The 25,839-nt window shown below is 39.6% G+C and overlaps 1 protein-coding gene across 1 annotated transcript in view; it reads right to left on the bottom strand.

The window, feature by feature from the left end:
* The window catches only part of CREB5 (cAMP responsive element binding protein 5), a 427,090-nt gene that overhangs the window by 335,198 nt on the left and 66,053 nt on the right, over positions 1-25,839 (bottom strand). Inside the window, exons 2-3 of the mRNA XM_021719003.1 lie at positions 12,533-12,604; positions 6,510-6,603 (exon numbers count right to left, since the gene is read on the bottom strand). Coding sequence (XP_021574678.1) covers positions 6,510-6,603; positions 12,533-12,586 — 148 coding nt within the window. The 5' untranslated portion in view covers positions 12,587-12,604. The remainder of the gene's footprint in view (positions 1-6,509; positions 6,604-12,532; positions 12,605-25,839) is intronic.

The raw sequence follows: 25,839 nt of genomic DNA, 5'->3' as shown, positions 1-25,839 counted from the left end.
AGCCATGAGCGATGAATTTAGGTTTTGTGATTGGGTGATCATGATTAGCCTCTTGGGGACAAACATTCTACTTCATTGAATCACATTCTTGCTTTCTCCATGGGGAGAATTCAGTTTAGAGCTTGGAACTAGAGATGGTCCCTGATTCTAGACCTAAGCCAGGGATACTGGGTTCTGAAGGATGATACCGTCACTCATGTCAGCTCTCTGGATCAGATGGTGAGGGCTGAGACTCTCATAAGGAAGAAAGAATGAGGAAACCAGTATCTCTTGCTTCTTTTCAGTGTTTCAGTTCAAGATACAGTCAGATTCAGCTGTGCCATACCTCGTTTTATGATCTTACCATATCCTCGCCCACAGTATTCAGAAGTCAAGGAGGAAGGAACCCAAACCTAAGTACCCCAGAGGCCTTAGACGGTCTGCTGGCCCCTTGCTATCATAATCTCATACTTTATCTTCATCACATCCCTTGTTACTAATATTTTCTTGCTTATTTAACCGGAGTTTTTAAATTGTTCTTTATTATCTCTTTTTCTCCATACACCACCAGAGTGGTAAGGTTCACGAGAAGAAGGAATTTCTCTGTCTGGTTCATTGCAAGATATCCAGCAATTAGCACAATAGAATCTTACAGACACTCAATAAGTGTCTGTTGAATGAATTAATAAATGAAAGTGGAGGATCAACTTCTGCCACTCTTCCCACACCTCGACTGGTGCCTGCCCTAACTTCCCTCCAAGCATAGACCAGATGACTGTAGCATGCATTAGGCCATGATGACTGGTGGTAGGTTTCCCAAGCATTTAGAAGACACATGGTTCCATGTGTCTCTTTCTTAGACTTTCCACCTGAGATGTCAATTGGGGTTTACCTATGGACAAGGTCCACAACACTCTTGAACTTCATCTTCCCCTCCATGCAGCAAAACCCACCCTTTTTATGGGACACACACACACACACACACACACACACACACACACACACACACACGAACTCGTGGGTAGACATGTGCACACACAGCCTGCCTTGGTGGATGGCCCTGTCTCACTCTCTCTCCACAGGAAAGGGTAAACCTGCTAGTCCCAGGATTTAGAGTAAGCTAAAGGGCCGGGTGCAGTGGCTCATGTCTGTAATCCCTGCACTTTGGAAGGCTAAGGTGGGAGAATTGTTTGCACTCAGGAATTCAAGTCCAGCCTGGGCAACATAGTGAGACCTCATCTCTAGGAAAAATTTTAAGAAATTGGCTGGGTGTGGTGGCATGCACCTGTAGTCCTTGCTGTTCAGGAGGCTGTGATGGGAGAATCACCTAAGCCCAGGAGATCAAGGTTGTGGTGCCCTGTGATCATTGTGATCATGCCACAACACTCCATCCTGAATGACAGAGTGAGACTCTGACTCAAAAAAAAAAGGAGAAAAAGTCAAGTGCTCCAACTGAGATTTTGTTGTTGTTGTTTTTCTATTGGAATTCTCACTTGGAATATAATCTGCTTGTTCAGCTATAAAGAAATGTGCACTTTGATTGCCATTCTGAATGTTTGTTTGTTTGTTTTCCCTGTGCAGAACTTAGGAACCCTATAAATGAGTGAGGACGGGAATGTTTAACAGGGAAAAATTCGGGAATTCCTGGGTACGTAACCATATTGCCATTAAAATAGAACCAAACACCATCCTCACATTACCTCTACACTGAAATCTGGCCATGATTTTCAAATGGAACTGACTGTGTAATAACATAGCTAGTAATTTTGAAAACTGTGTGCAGAAGTATATTGTCCTCACACATTCCTATTCAAACTTGGTGCTTAAAAATCTTCTATCTATCAACTTCCCTTGTCAGCAAGTTATCATCCATCAGAACAAACAGAACAGTTGAAAAGAAAGACTTGCATCCATCATCATAGTAGGACTCTAGGACCAAATAAGGATGGGAGACCCAGGTGAGGGGTTGTACAGGACTTTGCCCTCAGAACACAACACCAGCATCCTCATTTCTGTCCCTACTCTGTTCCTTTAGAATAAAAGGTTTATGTTTCATATCTATCCAGAAGATAACACTCACTTTAATAAAACATCATGACTGTTGCCTTTAATGCTCTACCTCATGGCATGTCCAAAGTCTTTTACATTCATTTTTTAGTATTGACTCTACCTGGCCTAAATGAAATGGACCTTACAGCAAAGCTATAAAATTATTTTATATATATTCAATCCTTTGGAGCCTTATTATTGAAGGTATATCTGTGACATATTAACACTTTCCCTAGCTGCAATATTTACAACTAATTAAGGATGAAGTGATTTTTCCAAAATAAAGATTAACTAGATATCATGTAAATAATGATATTTTATCTTCCTAATATGTGCCAAGCCCTAAATCATCTGAGATGAAATTTTGTGTAATTGAGTATTGCTTAAGGAAAAAAAAAAATGATCTAAGAGGAACTTGAAGATTCTTGCCGTGATGTTTTTTGATTTAGGATGTGATTTATATTCATTTTATTCTTATTGTTACTACATTTCAAGTCATGTGAAATCATTCATCTTCATGAGAGGCCACAAAACAAGCTTAAGATATTTAACATTTTAATGAACATGTATGTTTGCTTTTTCAGGATCAGAAGGCTTTAATGTGAGTTCTATTAATCTTTTAAGAAAAAAAGTACTCTAACTCGTAAGTTACTAAAACTGATCATGGACGGTATGACAAAATATGATTAGAGACTAATTTGACCTATCAATATATTTTTAATAAATGTGAATTATGTAGCTTTGATAAGTCAAATTTAAATAAATCAAGTTACTGTCAAGTAAAATTTTCAGTACTATGTGTAATCACAATCCAATATGGTAAAACTATCATTATAGAAAATGAAGTTTGAGAAAAATAAGCACTAAAATATTGTCTGGGGAAAAAAAGAAAAAATATTCAATAGCTAGCTTATTATAATTCAGTGTGGACAATGTTGGAATATTTCACAGAGTTCCCTAAGTGCAAAGAAATGGAACTGGACTGGATAGCTCTGCATTCCCTTCCAGTAAGAAAAGTCAATGAAACTATGAACATGCAAAAGTGGGTAGCAAGTTTTCAAATTTAGCACTTCATTTCATTGGGAGTATTAAATGGCCTCATACCAACTTAAACATACAACATGAAAAAGCAAAAGAAAATATGCCAGTATATTATTCATGCTTTTTTCCCTCATGTTTATTTCTCCCTTCATTTACTCATTCCAAATTTGACATAATAAAAATTAGAGTTACTTTTCTCTCAATAATTTTCCACCTGCCTCTGCCAATGATTGGCAGTAAGAGCCTCAAACTAATACAGATCTGGTAAGAACAATTGCAAAACTGCAAGACATGGCTCAAAGGAAAACCATGGCAGTGTTCAAGCATCTTCAGTGGCTTTTTCTCAGCCTTTCAGATAGGACTCCATGTAGAGCCATCCCGCCAGGCTGCCTAAAGGACTTACCACTAGAGCAGTAATCTCTCTATGTAATTATCACTCCCTGATACTGACCTCCCACTCCCCTACCTCCTGGCAGCCCGTTTTAGGGATCCAATTCGGGAAAAGTAATGAGAGAACGAATGAATTTAAATATTGGAAACTGTGAAACCTACAGCCTTGCTACTGTATTTCCACGTGCACTGTTGAATGATAAATGTATCCATGTGACAATGGAATATAAACGATAAAAACAAAAGAGCATATTACACAGCCATAGAGAACAAAATTATGAACTTCGCAGCAACTTGGATGGACTTAGAGTCTATAATACTGAGTGACCTATCACAGAAACAAAGAACTGAGTACCACATGTTCTCACTCATAAACAGACCTTGAATAATTATCATAATACAATAAGAAAAGGATTGGCAGTAGTGGGAAGCTGCCGGAGAAGTGGGGGACAAACCTTATCAACATGCATTTGTGTGCCTAACCCTGAATTGTACCCCACATCTTTAAAATAAGAAATTAAAAATAAAAATAAAAAATTTTGTAGAGGTGGTGGTGGGGGGTCTTACTATGTTGCCCAGTCTGGTCTTGAAATCTAACCTCAAACGATCCTACCACCTCAGCCTCCCAAAGTGCTGGGACTAAAGGAAACAAACAAACAAGCAAAAACAAAAGAGTAAGTCATTCTTCTCGATCTTTCTAGATTTTTATAATTCTTAGAATTAGAAATTTGAATTTCTCCATCTCTGTACGTAGATTTAAGGAAAGACAAAACAGTTTCTAAAGAGTCAGTGCATTAAAAAAATAAACAACAGCTGAGAAAAAGCTGGCAGGTGAAAGGGAGTGAGAAGGGCAGAAGGCTGCCTTTGAACTTGGAGTCTTTCAAGCCACAGCACACCTGCACCATCCAGGCACTATCAAAAAGTCACTGGCAGAGTTGTGTGGATGAATGGCTCTGACACCAGCAGTATTGATGGTGTGTATAAACTGGCAGAGTGTATAAACCAGGCTTGGTGGCTCAGCCTGTAATCCCAGCAATTTGGGAGGCTGAGGCGAATGATTTGCTTGAGCCTGTGGGTTTGAGACCAGCCCGGGGAACTTGGTGAGACCTGGTCTCTACAATAAAGTAAAAAAAAAAAAAAAAATAGCCGGATGTGGTAGCACATGCCTATAGTTCTGCCTACTTGGAAGGCTGAGGTGGAAAGATTGCCAGAGCCCAGCAGGTCGATGATGGGGTGGCTGTGAGCATGCCACTGCACTCCAGCCTGGGCGACGGAATGAGACTCCAAGTCAAAAATAAAATAAAATAAGCTGGCAGAGTGTAATGATGCAGCAGCCACGTGCAAGCCAATGGGTTAGGACTGCAGGATCTAGGGCCCTTGTCTTGGCCCTGTTTGGGGAACCTGGAGAAGATGCCCTATTGCCTTGTGTCCTTTGTCCTCTATTAGTAACCTATGGCTTATAATAACCAGGCTGACAAAACTCTTAGAGGATTTATTAATAATTGTGATAACAAAACACTTGTAAAGATTAAAGTGCCATAGAAATGCTAAGTTATATAAGCCAGGTCTACCAGGGCAGTTGGTTTCCCTTCTGATATCATTTAAAGCATGTTCCTCTTTAAGCTCTAAATTTGTGCTTATCTTGAATATCTCATTATAATTAAAAATATAAATCCAAAAACAACAACTCTTCTTTACATGAGAATTCCAATTAATAAATGTAGAAGGAATGAGAGTCAAAATCTTGAATAAAGTTACCCAGACCTGGCATGATAAAAAATTAAATTAAATTAAAAAATGAAAATAAATAAATAAAGCATGTTCCTAGGTGTATTACAATGCCAGGGAGACAAGGACTTCGGTAAATGTGTTTAACCTAATAGAGCAACGAGAAATTATCTGATTACCCTGCAAGGGTTTATGAAGCATTTTTTCATGGGATCATCACAATAAATTTGTGAAATAGGCTGGGCAGATACAATCATTCCCATTTTATGGGAAAAGAAACTAAGGCCCCAAAAGTTTCAATAACTTGCTCAAGGCCATGGCGTGGGAAGGCAGAACCCAGGTTAGAGATAAGATTTCTCACTCCTGTCCCAGCACTCTTTCTAACTTAACTGCATTCCTTCTCAAAATGGGAAGGAATAGCAATTAATTGATGGAGTAATTATTCGTGTTATTATTATTTATTTCTGTTCACACTTGCTGAGCACTTGCTGTGGTTGGGTGCCTTGTCTCATCTGATCTCCCACTTACGAGGTGGGGGCTGTTTCTTAAGGACACCTGCAACAACCACAACAAACCAGAAAGAAAACTCCTTCTACTAAAGTTACATGGCAGTCTTTCCTTAGAATACTCATGTGATATATATCATGATTGACCCTTTATTTTAGCTAGGTTTTCACATGCATATGCTATTGTGATGTCCTGGAGGACAGAAAGCATATCAACCTTTGCAATGGCATTCAGTGCAGTGTGCATCATTATAGATGCTCAAGGAACATTTGTTGCTTGAATGATTACAGGTATGGGATTTTTTTTTCCTTAGCTGGAGTCTCACTCTGTCGCCCAGGCTGGAGTGCAGTGGCACACTCACACTCACCGCCACCGCAGCCTCGACCTGCTGGGCTCAGGCAATCCTTCCGCTTCAGCCTTCCAAGTTGCTGGAACTACAGGTGCGTGCCACCACACCCAGCTAATTTTCTGATTTATTGTAGAGATGCTCAAGCAATCCTCTTGCCTCCACCTCTCAAAGTGCTAGAATTATGGGCTTGAGTCACTGCGCCCAGCCTAGGTGTGTGATTTTTAAAACAACTTATATGGTGCCAAGTTTCACAGTAATAATTATTTCACATTCCAGAAAAAGAGAAGTTGCAGCTCTTTAATTATTTGGGTGAACATCGCTGATTACATTTCCGCTTTACCTTGGAAATGTGTATTCTCGAGGTGCAGAATTTGCTAGTGGGAATCAGCCTACCAAAAAAAAAAATAAGCATTTCACATGGAACTGATCTGATTACCCCAAGCTTCTTTGCCTGGTGGCTCCTTACCTGATAACATATTGTCAGTTTTTATTGAGGGAAACTTCAAAGTCATTTCATGCTTGTGCCTGTGAATCATCAGATGGTCCTCTGTTGGGAAGCGCTGTCAGACAAAGAAAAAACAGGAAGGGGAGACGAGGAGCCATTCAATATTGTAAAACATATTTACTGTTACAGAGAAAAAGATGTATTCAGCATTGCAAACATAACGGCAACACAGAGAACCAGTCTGAAAAAGTGTAAAAGCATAAGTAAGTAAAGTTTTTTTATATAAGCAAATATGTTGGGATGTTTCTTTGAATTACGCTCAAACACTACACATCATAATTTCCATTACTGTTCACCAATGGGGTTAACTTTGTTGTAGAAAAATCTGGCTGAGTACTAATAGTAAGTAGAAGATCTTTGTCTTCTATTATTCTCTGAATCCCTACACCTTCCCTGGGAACTTTGCTTGAAGGTTTCCACTTCTTAGAGAGCCCTGGATATAACTAACTGTGCTGACTGGTCAGTAAACTATAAATTTCTTTAGGAACTAGATGTATGCATCTGAGGGCAGACTTTAAACTTTGTGTTTCATTAAAGGATAAACTAGGAAGAGGGAAAAGAACAACATTGAAGGTATTAAAATAACATATTCACCAAAGATATGCTGTGTCCTGACGCCTACCTAATGAAGGCAGTTTCTTTAAAAAAAAAAAAAAAAGTGTTTAAATGAATGATTATTTGTGGTCACAAAGAATAACTAATAAAGGCAAATAACGTAATTAAATATGTTTCCATTTTTTATACATATAAGAAAACCATGTCCAAAACAGAAAACTGGATTTAGACCTAAGTAGCAATGGAATTTTGCAAAATTATTTGGAGCCTTACTCTAGCAGTTACTGTTTTACATAATAGTGCAAAATTAAGTCTCAGGCATGATAAGTATGCTAGACATTATCTATAGATTAGCCAAAAGTAGGAGAAATGCATGGCACAGGAAAAGAATCTTAATTTATGTCAGGCTTTGGGAAAGAGTTATATTCCATGCTTAATTATGCATCTACAAATGTACACTGTGAAATGTGTATAATACATTTCTGTTTATGAAAACCTTGCCCACTCATTATCTGATTTTTTATAATTATATATGATTTTATAGTAACATGACAAATTATTTTTAGCATTCTATATCCTGTACAGCTTAGTAAATCAGTACTTTATTTTTAGTTTTCAAGGAATAATATGGTTGTCAAAAATGCTGTCCCAAGTTTTTCAACTGTCTGACTTCTGGTCGCATGGTGGAACTGAATTTTCAAGTCTTCTTGTGATTGAGTGGAGCCATGTGACAAGATCTATTCACTGAGTAATGAATGGAGGTGACATGTCACCCAGAGGCGAGCACCTAAGCCCAGAACCCTCTAACCTTCTCCCTGCTCCTTCCTTTTAGCATGACAATATTGTACATAGTGGCCACTCAATCATCCTAAATCTCTGAAGGATTATGAGGAACATTTCTGAATCCTAAAGGATTATAAAGAACTTCCTGCCAATCTACAATAGAAATGTATCCTTGGGTAATAGAAATAAGCCTTTGTTGTTCTAAGTCATTGAAGCTTTGGGGTAATCTGTTATTGTAGCAGATCCTAGCCTATCCTGACTGAGACTGGTATGCTTGCAATAACTGAACTTAACAGAGTATCAGTTTTATCTAAGTCAAATGAAAATACAACAAAGGACAACAAATTCTGCTGAACATTTCTGAATCTTTGGCATTTTAGAAAATCTTTCAGAGTGGCCTAGGTCCTCAGGATATGTTTCAATGACTTTTGCATACTATGTTAGAAATCTTTTCTGCAAATAGTATAGATTTGTGTTCATGAGAATAGGGGAATTCACTGAGCTGAATCATGAAACATCCTAAAAGTAGTTCTTTGTATAAATACCACTTATTTGCTTGCCATTTGTATCATATAAATTAGAGAGCACAGACTTTGCAAAGCATGGTGATTATGCTAGATTTCTGAATACGTGGAAGTTTACTTTATGTGACACGGATCTTGCTACTGCTTCATCTATTCTGTTGGTCTTCTATACACTATATAACAACTGCACCAAACAGGGGACACTACCATGTGTGACTTAAGAGACAGGGGATACATTTCCTAATCTTTCTGTCAAAAGATGTATTATAAATCCATTGTTTTATATATATATGTGCGTATGTGTGTATGTGTGTATGTGTGTAATATCAGCAAACAACATGGTAACATCCTTCATTTCATATTTATAAGCCATTTTTTAAACTTTGTAAATAGCCTACAGTAGGATATTCATCAGAATACTTTGCGAATAATAATAATTTCCATAATACCCCATATTAACTATAATTGCCTTCCAAACAAGGCAAAATAGAACATCCATGATTATTTTTAATTGGGCAGGAAAATAGCAGCAAACTATAAATAACCAACATGCACAATCTTCAACAGATACAGAACTGAAAGGGGCAACTAGCAGCCAGAACATGGTTAATGCAGATGGCAAAGGAAGAGTGAAATTAACGCTGGGCTCTGTGTGATTAGAAAAAGCAAGAGAAGCTTGTTTCTCGTTACTTCCGAGACAAAGTTAATGCCTAAGGAGCTGCGGTATGAAAAAGCTACCAGGCATTCTAGGCCGTTCCTAATAGAGCAAGATTTCTTTCTGACGAGGCAAAATGGGGTAAAAAATATCTTTTCCTCGCCTCCAGCACAGTGCAAGCACTGATCATTTGTATTACTCCCCTTTCCAATTCTCAAACATCCTTTCTTCTCCATACAGGTTTCCAGGCTATGAGGCATCCCTAAAGTACATGCCATGATCACAACAATTGACTTGACTGTGAGTTTCAAATACCCCACGAGAAGACCCTTGTAACTACTGGGCAACTTACATTTTCTTAAGTCTAACACCTCTTCAATTGAAAGATACATACGTGTTTATAACAGCTGGTCAAGAAAAAAATACACTTCCACATTAAATGAAGACATTGAGTTTTAGATTCATCTTTACATTTAAATATGAAGTGGGGGAAGCTTGGAATTGTACATTAAAATCAAGAAACTGTAATTCTAATTCTAATTCTCATGTCTGTCCAATCTTCTCAGTCCACGCGGCTTTCTCAAGGAAACATCCTACTCCTTCACTGAGAAGTTCAAGGTCATTCAAACTGGACCACCTTCAGCCTTTATTACCACCTCCACCTCAGAATTTCCACGCGACTTCATTGATTCTCTTTCCATGTCCTCCTTTCTCAGAGGACTGAGCCTCCCTCCCCTCCCCAGGGCCCTCCACACCCCTTGTCTTCTGGGGACTGGCCCTGCAAACCAACATGCTCGCTCTTCTCTGTCACTGGTTTTTTGTCCTTGACTAAATCCTGCTTGGCTATCCTTTAATTTTAAAAAAGCTGCTTCCTTCTCAGGCTACCATTATATCACTCTGCTTCCCGTCACTGCCTAGTGCTCTTGAAAGAGTCCTCTATGCTCGCCACCTCCGCTTCCTCACCACCCACTCACTCATTAATCCCTGGCAATCTGGCCTCCGCCCCTGCTCCCCGCTCATAGGTTGCTGCCGAGCACCTAACTGCCAAATCCAACAGCTTCTGCTTAGTCCCCTGACTATCCCAGCTCTAGCAGCGTCTGACACCAGTGACCACATGTCTGTGGCATTTATTTATTTATACCCTGCCTGATGCCAAAAGGAAGAAAAGATGGCTTAGAGCAATACATAAAATAGTTTGGGAGGACATTGATTAGAAGTAGGTGACCCCAAAAGAGAAGGAATACAAAAGTAAGTGAGGCCAAAGCCCAAATGCAAACCAGAGGACAGTCATTCTCAACCAGGGACAATTTTGCCCCCCAGGAGACATTCGGCAATGTCTGGAAACGTTTTTGAGCGTCACAACTGGAGAGTGCTACTGGGAACCTAGTAGATAGAGGTGAGGGATGCTGCAAAACATCCCACGGTGCATGAGACAGTCTCCCAAGACAAAGACTTATCCAGCCCCAAATAGTGCCAAGCTTGGGAGGTTCTGCCCTGTCATCTGATGACCTGCGCACAGCTCTCTTCTCTGACTCATCTAAACATTAGATCTGGCTAACAACCCCTTCCCTGAAATGTTCTTCTCTACTGTCATCTGCAACTCAGGACATTGCTGGGAATTCTAACTCATCCTTAACCCTCTTGCCTTTGCTGGGTCTCTTCAGTATCCCAGGCCATTAAATGCCCCTTTGTTAAAGGAGCCTGGCATTTACCTCCCCAAGGCAGTCAGTCCCCCTGTTATATATTATACTCTTCGATATGGCCCATGGTCTTCCTTCATGGAAACTTGTGATGGACTGATTCATTGATTAATGCGATTACAGATTGATCCCTAGGCTAGAGGCTCTGAGGACAGGGACACGTGTGTCTTGTGACTACTGTTTCCCCAGGGTAACCAGAGTACCTAGCCCATAGTAGGCTCCTGGGAGGTGTGTTGAGTGATTTGAACTGAACCAAACTTAATGTCACATTTTTACAGCAAAAGCAAAGCAAACTGCTCGAATGATCTGATTCCCTTTGGCTATTGAGACTTCTCCTTAAGGATGCTGAGTGGGAATCAGTGTTGAGTTAACTTGTAACTTAGTAAGGTGATTCTGCTTTCACAATGGACAGTCCCAGTCTAGGAGGACTTTTCCCAGTTACTTAACAACCTATCTGTGTTTTTCTAGTGTTTCCTACTTTAAAATTACCTCCAAACCAGTGTGCTTCAAAATGATGCTCTCTACTGCTTTTATTTATAAGTTGGAAAATAAACAGAGACACTAAAGCCTCTGGTGAAACTTCCCGAACCTGAGCAAAGGACTCTGGGTGTTCAGTCAGCAGTTGATAATACCAGCAATGTCTTCTCTTTCTATGGCTTCTGCCCTCCAGAAGGCTCCTAAAATACACCCCAAATGTCTGGGGAGATATAATAAGGTTCTTCAATGGACATCAACTCTCATCTGACGCCTAGGCACTGCTCCACACTGTCCTGCCAACCCCATCACACAAACAGGCAAGAGAGTGGGGCTTGATTCTCTTGAAACCACTAGGCAGTTTAGGGAAAGGGTGTACCTACTCACACTGAAAAGATGCCTGTGTTCTGGGTTCTAAACTTTTCCTGTGTCCCATAGAATGAATATCTTGGCATAAGAGCAACTACATGTGCTCATTTTCCAGCGACTGGAACGTGGAGATACCCAAAGGGTCAAGAGTAGAAAAAGTCCTTGTCAAGTTCTGAGGTAAAATGCAAAACTCTGATTTTAGTGATGAATGTTTCTGATTTCTTTCAAAGAGCTAGGTTCCATTATAATAGTAGTAGCAGCAACAACAACAGTAATAACAACAGTGGACATTAATTGAGTGCTTATTATGCATAGACCCTATACTGAACACTCTACAGGCAGTATCTCACTAAATACTTACAGAGATTCCACTTGATGGGAGCCATTGGAAGCCAAAAGAGATTTAATCCAGCACAGCCGGGCAACTTCCCCTCTTAGAGTTTAGATACACGGGGAAATCGAAGATTCTTAAAGAGTTATGGGGGTTCCTTTTACTCAAAGGAGAAAACAAAATAGAATTTTACTTATGATAGTGAATTATTTTTACCAGTAGTCCAGAGGGCCAGTCAGCACCCAAGGGGCTATTGCAAAGGTGAGCACTCTTCTTTCCCTTTCTGGAATAACAACCCTGCCTGTGTGGTAGACAGGATGCATCTGGCTTGCTTCCAGAGGGAAGTTATGGGTGAAAATGTCCAACGCTGCTTTATTTTAGGGGATATGAGGGAAGTAGTTAAAACTATTCAAAGTAGAATATAATAATAGGGATGAAGATGATTGTGATCATGACGGTGAGTGGGACTTTGACAGTATCTTGGTAAAAAAGGAAAGCTCAGAGCAGGCATGATTGCCACACGAGTGTGGCTTTCCTGCTGGAAGGTAGATACATTCGCTGCATGCCAGAGACCAGAGGATCCCAACACTCACCTGGGAGCAGCCTGGGGCACTGCAGACAAATGGCCTCTCCTGCTCCAAATTCATCTTGGATTCCTCATAAATCTGAAGGATGAGGGAGAGGAAGAAGGGAAAACAGAAATCCATTAACATCTCTTGCTTCCACTGGAGATAAATGAGAAAGGCAATCACTTGGTGCCCCCTTTCTTCACCAATTCCTTATTTAAATGAGCAAAACACGAACACAAATGAACACAGGTCCTGCTTGACTGAAGTTCACTAGTCTTCCCCAGGCGGGGATCCTCTTGTGCTTTTTTGAGTGCATACTGAGTGTACTGAAGAAAGATGCCATGGAACTGTGGCAGGAGAAATTCTGCCTGTGGAAAACCATCCGGTGGGTGTTATGACCAGGTAAGACTGCACCTACGGAGGGAGATTGAGGCAAAGTCACACTGATTCTTCTTTGGTCCCACTGAAAGCTTTTGGGTTGGTTACAGAGGACAGCAAGAGAGGGGCTAGTACCTGGGTACTTGTCAGTGTGAAGGCCAACCTTGAGCAACACAGCACATCAAATGATATACCCATGATCACCCCAGCAAGCTCCTGCATTACCAAGGGATGAAAAAGTAGCCCTGAGATCAGTTTACCCAGTGATTCTACTGGCAACCATGGTCTTCAATTCCCTTTATCTCGGGCATTTGATAGGCTTCAACAAAAATTATCTAAGTTATGTGGGGGTAAATAGAAACCTGAAAATGCAAAAAAAAAAAAAAAAAAAAAAAATCACCATGGACATTTTAGCTTCATAAGCTGATTCAAAATTAATATTAGATGAAGGCTGCTGCCCCTCTGATAGAAACACATTATCCAGAATAAAGTAGTTTTAAGAAGAAAATCTTATATTATAATCAGGCATCTGTTAAATTATACTGCAGTCTTTTCTAACATAGTGGTTCAGTTCTAAAGTGCATTCATTAGACAAAAATTGAGTGTAGCAATTGTGTGTACCTTTGCAAATCCCCCCAAATGCCAATAAAAGTACAGTACACATTGTTTTGTGGTTACCAATCCATACCGTAACATATATTTAAAATATATATTTATATATAAACAGTACTATACAAATTTAAGTTACACAATTTAAATAGTTTTTAAAATAATACTTTTTTTGTTAATTTTATTTTCATTTATTATTATTATTATTTTGAGTCAGGGTCTCACTCTGTTGCCCAGACTGGAGTGCAGTGGCACAATCACCACAGATCACTGCAGCCTCAAATTCCTGGGCTCAAGCAATCCTCCCTTCTCAGCTTCCCAAGTAGCTGAGACTACAGACATAGACTACCACACTCGGCTATTTTGTACTTGCTAATTTTAGAGTCAAGTTTATATCAAGTACATGTGCTGCTAATGGGACATGGCTCTATTACTGAATTGAAACCTACTACTTTTACTCTGAGCATAGGAAGCAATTTGCTTCTTTAAAATGCTGCTTGTAGGTGATTCCAGTAGGACTCCCAAGTCACCCTTGCCCCTGAAAGAGGGAACTCTGCTCAGAGTCAGACCCTTTGTCTAAAGCAAGCTTCATTATCTTCTACAGTACTTGTTATATTGTTATACCTCTCCTCCCAAGCACTAAAGTTTTTGATATATATTCTTTGGGAAAATATATGTACACTTTCATTTTTGTGAAGCACAAAGTGAAAAGCACAATGATAGATAACACTGTCAATCAGATATTTTAAAATAATATAAAGGAAATTTAAACATATAAGTCCTTTTCCAACCACTATTCCTCATCATCATACAAGTTTCTCAGAGCAATGTCCTTTTCACCCTTCATTTGGAATGACTCCCCACTGGCCACCCATCAGTACCGTGGGTTGCATAATTGTATAGCTTTCCTGTATTAAGCATATTGTTTAAAATCCTTTACTGTATTTTATTTAGAAGAAGAAAAAAACAAAAATATATTTGGGATCTTTCTGCTCGTTCTTGTCTGAGGAAAGTCATGAGCAATTAAAATAAATTTTCATACTTCATTATTCATTTGATGCTGTCATAACTGACCAGAAAGCAGCTCTCCTCCCCGCTATGAATACTGGCAACTTACTCCTAAGATTCAAAACAAAGAGTGACTTTAAAGCTGAGAAAATGACTTTGATCCAAGGTAGAATAAACAACAGAGTCATTGGATTATCCATTAATTACACATGCCTTGTTTTTCTAGTAAATTTTTGAGATTGCTCTGTCTCTGCAGCCCTCTTCTGCTTGACCACTACCATTGATTGCTTCATGCCTCAATGCCCCCTCCTTTACAAGAGGAGTATGAAGATCAACCTTCACCTCAACCCTGTGCTATATGAGCAAGGGGATCTGCCAGACGTTTTCAAATTATGGAGAAAGGCCTGCATATCTAAATGTGAATGTTTGGAGGTGGGGAGAGATTTTGAAGCCAAGCATTACTGAAATCTCACTCTAATATTAAATATTCCCTATTTATACAATTATAAAATAGAGCTGGGCATTGTGGTGCATGCCTGTGGTCCCAGCTGTATGGGAGGCTAAGGTGGGAAGATGGTTTAAGCCTAGGAGTTCAAGACCAACCTGGGGTAACATAGCAGGAGCCCGTCTCTAATTTTTAAAAACATTATAAAATGTAAATTATTCTCTTATTGCCTAAGGTGAATATGTTTTGAATACCACTTAAGAGCTTTAGTTGCTAATAATGAAAGAATGCCACCCTTTCTAAGCAACATTAAAATTATATGACACTAAGATGAGAAAGTCGCACATATACACATCTATGACCCACTTCTAAGAGTAGTAACTAATGATAATAATATTAATGTCCAAGCAACAGAAGTGATTGAGCTTGGAAGTGCAGCTGATGAAAGTTTAAAGAGATTCATTAATAAGCTAAAGTAAGGACGGAGATTGATCAAGTCCGGGCACATATGCATGAGGAGAAAATGTTTTAGCTACCATAATCACAACTCTATTCTAAACCTTGGTCCCCCAAAATGCTGACTTTCCACTAAATTCAGGTTCCTAATGCTAATACTTTAGCAATTCTATTTGATATCAACATTGACTGCCTTATCTTAACTATTGGCTACAATTTGCATATAAGCTGAGGCAAATACCTTGGAATTATACTGTGGTGCTGGTGCTTGGAGACAGAATAGGCCTTATAGATTTTACTCTGTCTTATTGAGCATTTATGATGTCGATGCTGTGTTTAGAGGAATATGATCAATATACTTTGTTATCCACTGAGATGTGTAAAAAAAATCATGCCCCACTAGATACAGCTGAGATATAGAGTCTTTCCTCAAGTCATCTAGAGTTTAGTCATCAATATGATCTACTGTGTTACAATTGTCCCTTTATATGTTTTTAGTTGTTTGTTTTGAGACAGGGCCTCACTGTCACCCAAGCTGGAATGCAGTGGCATGATCATGGCTCACTGTAACCTTACTATTTTATTTTTAAATATAGATGAATCCATATCAGCTTATTAAACACTACGGATTCCACAGATCAAATATGTTTTGGCAACATAATATTGAAATAAAAGTCTGACGGTAAAATGGCAGTTGCTAAAATAAAATAAATTGTAAGTGATTAATAAGGTCTGAGGTGAGTGGGTGTGAATATATAAGTATGTGAACTTCAACTGTCTTATTTTGACGCTCTGTGGTTCCCACAATGAAAACAGCACTTGCTTGCTCATTCCTTTCTGTGTAGGTGTTTACAATGATTTCCTAAACGGTACCACTCTACCACATAGGCTTCATTACATTTATCAACTAGTATGATCTGGTCGAATGTATTAGTCAAGAGTCATGGCTTATTTTTATGGTCTAGTATTGTGGTTCTTTTCTAGCACATCTTGTAATAATTATTCTCTCAAACAGACTCCTACTAAAGCCCTGCGTACTTTTCTCATCCATCAAGTGGGGGCAAACTACTCAGACAGGATGTGAGCCAGGTTGTTGTCCCTGCATTCGGTTCCAGCACTCAGGCTTATCCTCTCATTTCCCATTCAGTTGTTTTACTGGCTGGGATCTTTTGATGAAGACGTTTTACTTGGCAACTGCCATACTGTAGGCTCCACTGCAGAAAGCTTACATAGTAGGCGTTCAATAAATATTTGTGGAATGGATAATGACCCTGAATCATCACAATACACTGCCCCAAACAGCTTGCCTGTGTTCTACCCCCCTGAGGCAGTGCTTTTCAAACTTTTTTTTTTTTGCCCAGAATCAAATTTTCAGTGAGGCACGAAGTTGTGTGGGCCACTCACTCCACCAGTTGCCAGTTATGGCCAGAGAAGGAATCTCCCCAGATAGAATGGGAACAAGTCAAAGTTGCTTTCAGTAGAAACAATGAGATGAAGCTAATTTTCATTACATTTCACACCTAAATGTATTAATTCATTATAAATTGTCTGTGAATATTGCCAGACATTGACAACATTAAAGTTCAGTCTATTACCATTTGCAGGCCGAGTATGAGCCCCATGAAGCACCCTTTAAAAAACCCTGAATGATCCCATAACTTTGGTTAGACAGTCATAATTGTGGCAGACACTGTCTCATCACTTAATAGTTTTTAAACAATACTCGTTTTTCTTCCTTTTCTTCCAAAATTCAGATTCGATGGTCCATTTGAACAAATGCCTCATGAGTCTTTTTCCCCTTTAACTTTTTGAAAAGCCCTAATAACAACCCCTAATATTACATCAAGTGATTTGAGGTTTTTCCATGGTTGACAAGGAGATGACAGGCTTGATTTACAATTCAAACCCTCAATTGCCACTGGATTCCTATGGTCTCATAATGAGCAAGAATCTTTTTCATTGTTCAGTGTTTGTCCCCACAAATTCTTGGTCTAAAATGAAAAATCATCCACAATGGCTGATGCAACCCATTCAAATGCTTTGCCTGCCATTTAGGGATATACTTGGAATTACCATTTCAGGAAAGGCAAAACACTGCAAAGAGCCAATGATACTAAAAACTTGGATAGCCTACCAACATACTGTAAATATCTATTTTAAACTTGAGAGTAACAACTGAGCCCAGAGGAGAAAAAATTGATATCAACTTGTTTGTTGTGCACAACCCAGAGCAATGTTTCTCCATCTAAATCATGGGAAGCCATTACTGATCCTTAGCTAACATCATACTCTAATCTTAGTGGGATAGCACAAGCTTCCCCCAATCACAGCACATGGTGATATAGTATTTGCAATAGTAAGACACTAAAAGGGCTGTTTTGATCTTAAAGCCTGGATTCTTAGAAATATTGAAAGTTATAGGAGCTTCAAAGCTGCAAACTGAAATTGTAAGTATCAGTGAGCACTAATGATGATATCGACATGTTCCCATCGGCTCCAATATTATTAACCTAGATATGAATGCATTATAGACTTGAAAAGGGGACTCAAATTTTAATAGTAATCTTTTTTTTCTTCTGAGTCAGGTGTCACTCCATTGCCCAGACTGCCAGTCTGGAGTGCAATGGCACGCTCATGACTTACCACAGCCTCTGACTCGAGGGCTCTAGCAACCTTCCTACCTCAGCTTCCCAAACTGCTGGGATTATAAGCATAAGTCACCACTCCTGGCCTTTAATGGTAACCTTAGCAGCATCTGTCAGTATCTATTACCCTACTATGGTTGTAGGAAGAGCCTTCTTGGCAGGACTCAGGTAAAACAGACCTTGCTACCTTGCTGAGCATACTAGACCCTTGAAAGTGTTCTAGAGGAGAAAACTGGTCCCTCCTAAAATGCCAAGGACAGTTGGCAAACAGGAGCACCTTGAGTCAGTCACACTGTGAGACACTCCAGGCCAAATCTGCTTTCTCGGAACAAATTTTGCTTATTAATTAAATTTGTTAAGGACATAACCAATTTGCACTTTGTGTTTCTGAAAACAAAAGCAAGCATTTCTCTCAGAGCATTGGTCAGAAGGGAAAGGAGCCACATACAGTAACAACCCAACACATAGTAACCAAAAACACACTTTAAATATATTTTTTGCTAAGATGGCTGGCTCTACATTCAAAGCAAGGATGTGGGAAGGTTCTCCCCATGCAAGGCTAGACATTGGAAAAGAATTATGTATTCAATTTGGGGCTAAGGCTTTTTCTTTCTTTGAGAGGGATATTGTACCTTTCATTATTTTATTTGCTTGTCTGTAAAATTTGACTATTGTAGTAAAACACTGTAAAACAGGACCATTGAAATAGGCATTATTTGAAAACACATTATTGGAAGCAAGCTACAAAATAAAAGTAAACCCTTTGGATGTCAATTATATCTTTATATTTCAAACCTGAGTATTATAACTTCTGATAGAAAAATAAATGCTTTGAATTTCAGTTCAAGAAAATAAATTATTTTCTGAGTACATCTTTGTATCTTTCTGTGTGCGTTTATGTATGTGTATCTCTGTCTCTGTCTGTCTTGTCTCAAACTCTATGTCTCTTTATATGTCTACTTTTCTGTTTGTGCCTTTGTCTCTGTGGGTCTGTCTCTCACACACACCCATTTTATCAGGACTAGCTTTACTGGTAAAAAGTTCTAGTAGGCTTGTTTCCTGTTGTAGTGTTATTCTTGAAGTGAGCTGCGGCGAGAATCTGAATTTCATTGGGCTATTATTATTTGCAGCTGTGTGACCTTTTTAACCCTGCTTTGAAAGTGACATTTCAGCCCTCAAGCTTGACACGCCTGAAAGCTGCAAGGTTTTTAAGCCAGAGATTTACACAGGGAGCAAGACTAAGAGTGGAACTGTAAGTTGTATGTGAAAATTTCACCAGAACTTGGAGTGAATAGAGTGGGTTCCTGGACAGTTTATAGCCAGGGCTCCCCCTCAGAAGGCCTGAACTTGACACATAACACTGCGGTTAAATATTACTATTCCGTTCAATCTAGAAGAAAATCCCTGTCCTTGTTCACCATCCCTGGTATCCTAAAAGCTCAGAATTCTACAACCTGCAACAGCGAGATCTTTGGGATTGCATCACACGTTGTATTGTGCTTAGGGACTGTCAAAAGTTCCCTTCGAATGAGGCCCTCTGTTCCCAGGAGGAAGGATTTCCAAACAGTTTTTGTCTCTGGAAACTAACCCAGGTCTTACTTCCCAAAGGGGGCCCTGACAGGAGAGAGTGCTGGGGGCTCATGTCCTCTCATGTACTTCTGCAGAGGTTTGTGGTTTTATTTATGTGGCGTTTATGCTGTGTATAGAAAAACATTCCAGTGGGATTGGGTTTTCATATGTTAGATTCCTCTTTTCTTTTTTTTTAAGTTTTCCATATGTTTCTTTAGATATGAGGCCTTTTTTTCAAAGTCACTGGCTAATTCTGACTTTTGTTTCACATAATCCTGTTTTATAACTTTCCTATCTAGGGGTTCAATAGTTCAGAACATACTTGGTAAGCACCCTTGTGAGGCCTTGGAGGTACAATGATGAATAAGTCACTGTATTCAGGTCCATGTTCCTCTTCTTGCATCTAGTACAATACATTTTTTGCAGAACACATCACATCTCTAAGAAAAGCTTATTTGACATATACCTGGTTAACAAAACACTAGCTTAGAGATTCTCAGGTTTTGAGGGAAATATTGAATGTGACCAAATCACTTGACTTGTTTCTTAAGGGGCCTGAATAAAATTCAGAAAACACGCTGAAAGGTGGCAAACTCTTTTCCTTTTTACCTGCTCTAATTCTGAACAAAAAGGAAAGAAAGGAAAAATACGAACAAGAGGTAACCATGGGTTTAGGCTGACATTGTCATCTCTACCTTTCCAGAAAAGAAAGTATTTCAGTGTAATTTAAAATAATTGTCCTCATGAACTCCTGAGAGGAAAAACAAGCCAAAAGAACTATAGTAGCAAAGAAATTAAATTCAAAACTGGGTATATTCTTCATACTGGTCAAAAGTAGCTTGCCTTGTAAAAAATTCAAGAAAAAAATGTCAGCACTACAATTTTTACTTTTTGTTTTTTTGCCCTACTATAGTAAATTTTGCTTCTAAGCTGGGCTCGGTGGCTCAGCCTGTAATCCTGCGCTGAGGTGAGTGGATTGCCTGAGCCTGAGGGTTCGAGACCCGCCTGGGCAACTTGGTGAGACCTCATCTCTACAATAAATCAAAAATTAGCTGGGCGTGGTAGCGCACGCCTGTAGTTCCAGCTACTTGGAAGGCTGAGGTGGAAGGATCGCCGGAGCCCAGTAAGTCAAGGCTGCGGTTACCGGGAGCGGCCACTGCACTCCAGTCTGGGCGACAATGTGAGACTCCAACTCAAAAAAAAAAAAATTTTTTTTGCTTCTAAAGAATGATAGCACATTCCCAAATGGGACTGTTTTTTAATGCATTTTGGATATATTTAATTTTTAAATGATTTTTATGTAAGATAAATAATATTCTGGAAAAAATCACAGTTTTAGTCTTAGTTTTCTTTTCACATAAGCAAATGATTTTTATAGAATTGGGGTGGGAGATTCTATCTTTGTTCTAGCTAAGTGTCTTTGTATCTCTAGCAACAATGTATGCTTGGTCCATCCAGTACATGGACTGAAGTAATACTCGAACAAAACATCTGAGTTTTTATTTTTTGTACATGAATCTGAGCTTAACAGTGTGAGACTGTGCATAAAACCCAGTGGTGCCCAAGCCAGACCACTCTGCTTTCAGTAGAACTGGGAAGAGACTAACTCATCGTACTGTTAAATCTTATGATTACTATTACTGACTTACTATGGAAACACATTTGAGAAGGATCGTATCAAATTGGGTGCTTTTTTCCCTTGACTCCAGTAGAAAGCCGGGACATTCCCAGGCTGCATTCTACATTAGCCAGCAGTTGTGTTCAGAGCCTGTGATGGCTCAGGCTGTCGGTTGAATACAGGGTAAAAATATACCCGAAGACTTGATTCAGATTCCTAACGTACTCTGCTTCAAATGTCAAGCATGTGAACATTTGACAGGACTAGCAGGTCACTTAAAGGCCACGTTAAGGCAAAAATCTTATGTCATCCAAAGATTCTGTCGTCATCCTAACAAGGCTCCTTTTCTAAATAGCAGCAAAAAGGCGTATTTTCATTTGCCTTCCTAGAAAAGGCATCATTTCCTCGCAAGGCACGGTAAGGGGACTTGGAAATAGGTGAAGCTAACATCTAGTTGCTTCTGTTACTGGGGGGTTACCATTGTCATTAGCCGGTGGGGGCCAGGGATATGGGCTATTATTCAATGTGCAGAATGGACATTCCTGTGCAATGCCGAGGCCTCCTGACCCAGCAGCCAATAGCATGGTTTTTGCAAGAGTGATTGTAGTCTTATCCATGTGTACTCACAATCACAGGCCCACAGTGACCAGTTTAAGGTAAGAGGCAGGTAAGAACACATGAACACAGAGAGTGGAATAACAGACATTGGAGACTAGGAAGGTGAGAGGGCGGAAGGGGTAAGAGGGATAAAAAAATTCCCTAGTGGATACAATGTAACCTATTCGGGTGATGGTGTCACCCAAAGCCCAAACTTCATCACTATGCAATATATTCATGGCAAAACTGCCCTTGTACTCCTAAATCAATAACAATAAAATCATTTAAAAATTTTTCAAAAGACAATAGGAAGAATGAGACAATAAAAACAAAGACTGCATTCAGGAAAAGAAAGTAAGGGACTCAATGCGTACCCACCTCTTTATACTTTTCAAAGAGCTCTGAAAAACTCCAGCAAAGTTAAGCTTAGGACAAGGCCAGATTCAATGCCAATTAAAACTTTATGAATATTCAAAAAAGTATGTGAAATTATCATTCCCTCTCAGTGTGAGGGAGGGCTGGGGTCTGCTGCCAACATTTTAACTAAGCATAAGCGTACTCTTTTAAGTCCAACCCATAGAAGACGGTTGATTAAGCTGGTATAAACTAGAATGGATTTTTTTTCTAGGCAAATTATCTGGCTCGGCCACCTACAGCCCCCACTGTCCAGATAACTCAACCGTTATCTGGAGAAGTGTTGACTCAACAGTAGCAAAAGAAAGCATTGGCCCAAGGTGTAGAAAACATCACAAGCTTCTAAATTCTGCTTGATGTTGCTGGCACTGTCAGCCATCAGGTCTTGGACTATTTCTTAGAGGAACATTTACCTCCTAAGTAACTTCTCAATAAAAAAACTTAAAAGAACAAAAAATACACACACATACACACATATATATTTAATGTTTTTTTTTTCTTTTGGGCTGCTTTCATGATTTTGGACTGTTTTCAAGATGTAATACACATACATACATATATACACACAAATATGTATATATATTCACATACTTTACAGAGATTATCTCATCCTGACAAACTAGCTCAAGACTCAAAACCCATGCCTAGCTCCTAATATAACATGAAGAGGATAAGAATCTCACAAGGAAGCAATGTAAGAAAATGCAGTTTATGGTGCACAAGGTTCACCATAGTTAAGGATCATTAACTACTTTTTCTTTAAATTTTTAATTTTAGATTCAGAGAGTATACATGTGTATTTGTTACATAGACATATTGTGTAATGGTGGGGACTGAGTCTCAGGTGGCCCGTTCCCCAGAGAGTGAACACTGTGCCCCGTAAGTAGTTTCTGAACTCTAACCCACCTCCCCCTATCCCCTTAGTAGTGTCTCCAGTGTCTATTATTTCCATCCGTGTGACTGTTTAGCTCCCATATGAGTGAGAACGTGCGGTGTTTGGTTTTCTGTGTCTGAGTCAGGCATAAAAAAGAATGAAATCATTAACTATTTTTAAAGTGCAGAATTAATCTGTGTATTTGAGGATTCCCTAGATTATTTCTATGGACTCAAAAAGTCTTCAATGTCTCTCTCAACTTTCTATTAAACAAAAGAGTCACTCAGTAAGACCTACAGCTCCACTTAAAAAAAAACCTGGAAAAAGCACATGGAAAGAAAAGGCCTTTTCCTTGAACCCACCACCCACAAGAGGTTAACACTGTTACCAGACTCCAATTCATCAGAAGGGCCCAGTCATTAACAAACAAACGCGAGGGGCCGGCTCCTTTTATGCCCTGGGGCTTGGACCCCCAAACAACAGCACTATTTTTGAGTCAACACTCCAAATCAGCATGAAAAGGGAAAAAAGGATTTTTTAAAAATCCCCCTGCTTTCCCAAACCTAGGAACCTTTTCTAAGCACAAATGTGGTCTCTTTGCTCAGGGGGTATAGATCACGCATTGAACCTGGATCCCTCCAAGAGGGAAAGAAAAAAGGGAAAAGGGGTCCATGCAGCACCCAGCAGGAATGTTGAAGGGAGGCCTATCAGACATTGCTATTGAACGTGGAGGAAAGGGGTAGGGAAGAGACTAGTCCCAAAATCTGCACGGGTTTGTTATAGTTGCTCAGCCAGGGAATTGCAGGACTCTTCAGGGGGCATTGTTCACTGGCTGCTTCAGGGAAAGTTGCCTGTGGACAGTGATTGATTACCTGTCACAGCGAACTTGTTCAAATGCAGTTCAACTTGGGCGTGCCTAGGGGCAGGATCAGAAGCCGAGGACACTGGTCTCATTCATTCATTTTTTTCCTCACATAGTCATTGAGCACCTACCACATGCATGAGGCCCCATGGTAGGAGCGTGAAGGCCCAGCCAACACAGTCCCTGTCCCCGGAGCAATGGTTGTCCAGTAGGGAAGTGAGCTGTGCCCAGATGTCTATGGTGGAAGATAGAATGTTAATGGCCATAAAGTAGTTTTATCGAAGTGCTTTGAGAGTTCAGAGACCATGAGAAAGCAACACTGTTTCATGAACTACAGCTAATACCATAAAATCTCCTTTCACAGCTAAATATTTCTCATAATAAAATGCCAACTCAAGGCGTGCGCACACACACAAAACCCCTGGAACAATATTTTAATTGTATCAGAAGTAAGGTTTTTTAAATTTATGTATTTGCTTTTTAAATTTAGACTTTATTTCACCTTCAGGGATGATACGTAAGACTGTGTTATTTGTGGTAAGCCCAACATTGTGGTCAGGACATCAGATTTTATGTTAGAAAATAAACAATGGAATCTCAGCTCCCTTGCTCACTAGCTGTATTATCTTAGGCAAGTTACTTAATGTCTCTGAACATTGTTTTTCTCCTAGAAAAGGATACTATAGATGATATCAGCATTATCTGGCTTTGGGATGTGGAAGAATCAAATGGGATGATATTTCGGAAAACATTTTATAACCTGTAAAGTGCTGTGTCATATTGGTTACTGTATTATACAGTTGCAGCACATGTAGTTGCTGAGGTGCTGAATGGCACAGAGTTGTGTACTGACTTGGTGACATGTGTCAAGTGTTTGAAGGTCCCAAAAGATGTTGGAAGCTATGATCTTTAAAGAGATCCTACCCTCTAGGAGTCTCTGATAATCCAGCAGGTGTCAAACAAATCCTTATCTACCAGCTTTTTATTTAAAGGCTCCTGAGTAGAATTATTATTATTATTATTATTCTTTGTCTTCTCACTAAAACATGATATCAAGAAAAGCTTTGGGAGCAGATCTGTGTTCAAACCCTGATTGTGGCATACCGGCCAACCTATACGCTTGGGTGGGTTTTTTATGTTCGTTTTTTCCTATTCCACAGCATTGGGCTCTTTTAAAACAATGACAATAATACCTACTTTTGTTATTAAAGATAAGTAACAGCCTACAGATGGGTTTAACAGGTCCCTTGAGCCTGGGGTAAAATTTGGTTATTGCTGACTGAGCAAGCCAGGGACATGGAACCCTTTGCCCTGAGCATGGAGGGGCCACAGCCGGAGCTGCACATGTCTGCTTACCTTCCCACAGATGCTCCCGACCCCAGAAAGGCAGGGACAGCACTTTGCCTGCAAGTCCATGCCCTCACGTGTGCCTGGCTACCCTGTCCTTACAGTCCCAACCCCAGTCATCATGAAGGTAGAAGAAAGTGACGTTCAGAAGGCACCAGGGCAAGCTGAGAGACTCAGCCTTCTTAGCCAGTACTGTAGGCTTACCTGGATGCTTTAGAAATAAGACTAATACAGATTATGACACTCTTTTTACATTCACTCTCTACTGGGACCACCAAAAAAGAAATCGGATCTTCCTTTCCTTATTACATTGTCTTCAGCAAACTGTATTTTCTTTCTCATCTTAACGCTTATTCTTACTCTTGCTCTTCTTTTCTTTTCTTTCTTTCCTTTTTATTCCCCAAATATCCCATGTGATATTTAATTTTAAAAAACCAAACTTCTGACCTGCCTGGGCGAGACCTCATCTCTACAATAAATCAAAAAATCAGCCGGGCGTGGTAGCGCGC

The sequence above is a fragment of the Carlito syrichta genome, unplaced genomic scaffold (genome assembly GCF_000164805.1).
Source record: "Carlito syrichta isolate Samal-C Ts95f unplaced genomic scaffold, Tarsius_syrichta-2.0.1 Scaffold314063, whole genome shotgun sequence".
Classification (NCBI taxonomy): domain Eukaryota; kingdom Metazoa; phylum Chordata; class Mammalia; order Primates; family Tarsiidae; genus Carlito; species Carlito syrichta.
Note: the sequence above shows the minus strand (reverse complement) of the source record. Positions and strands in the feature narration are given on the sequence as shown.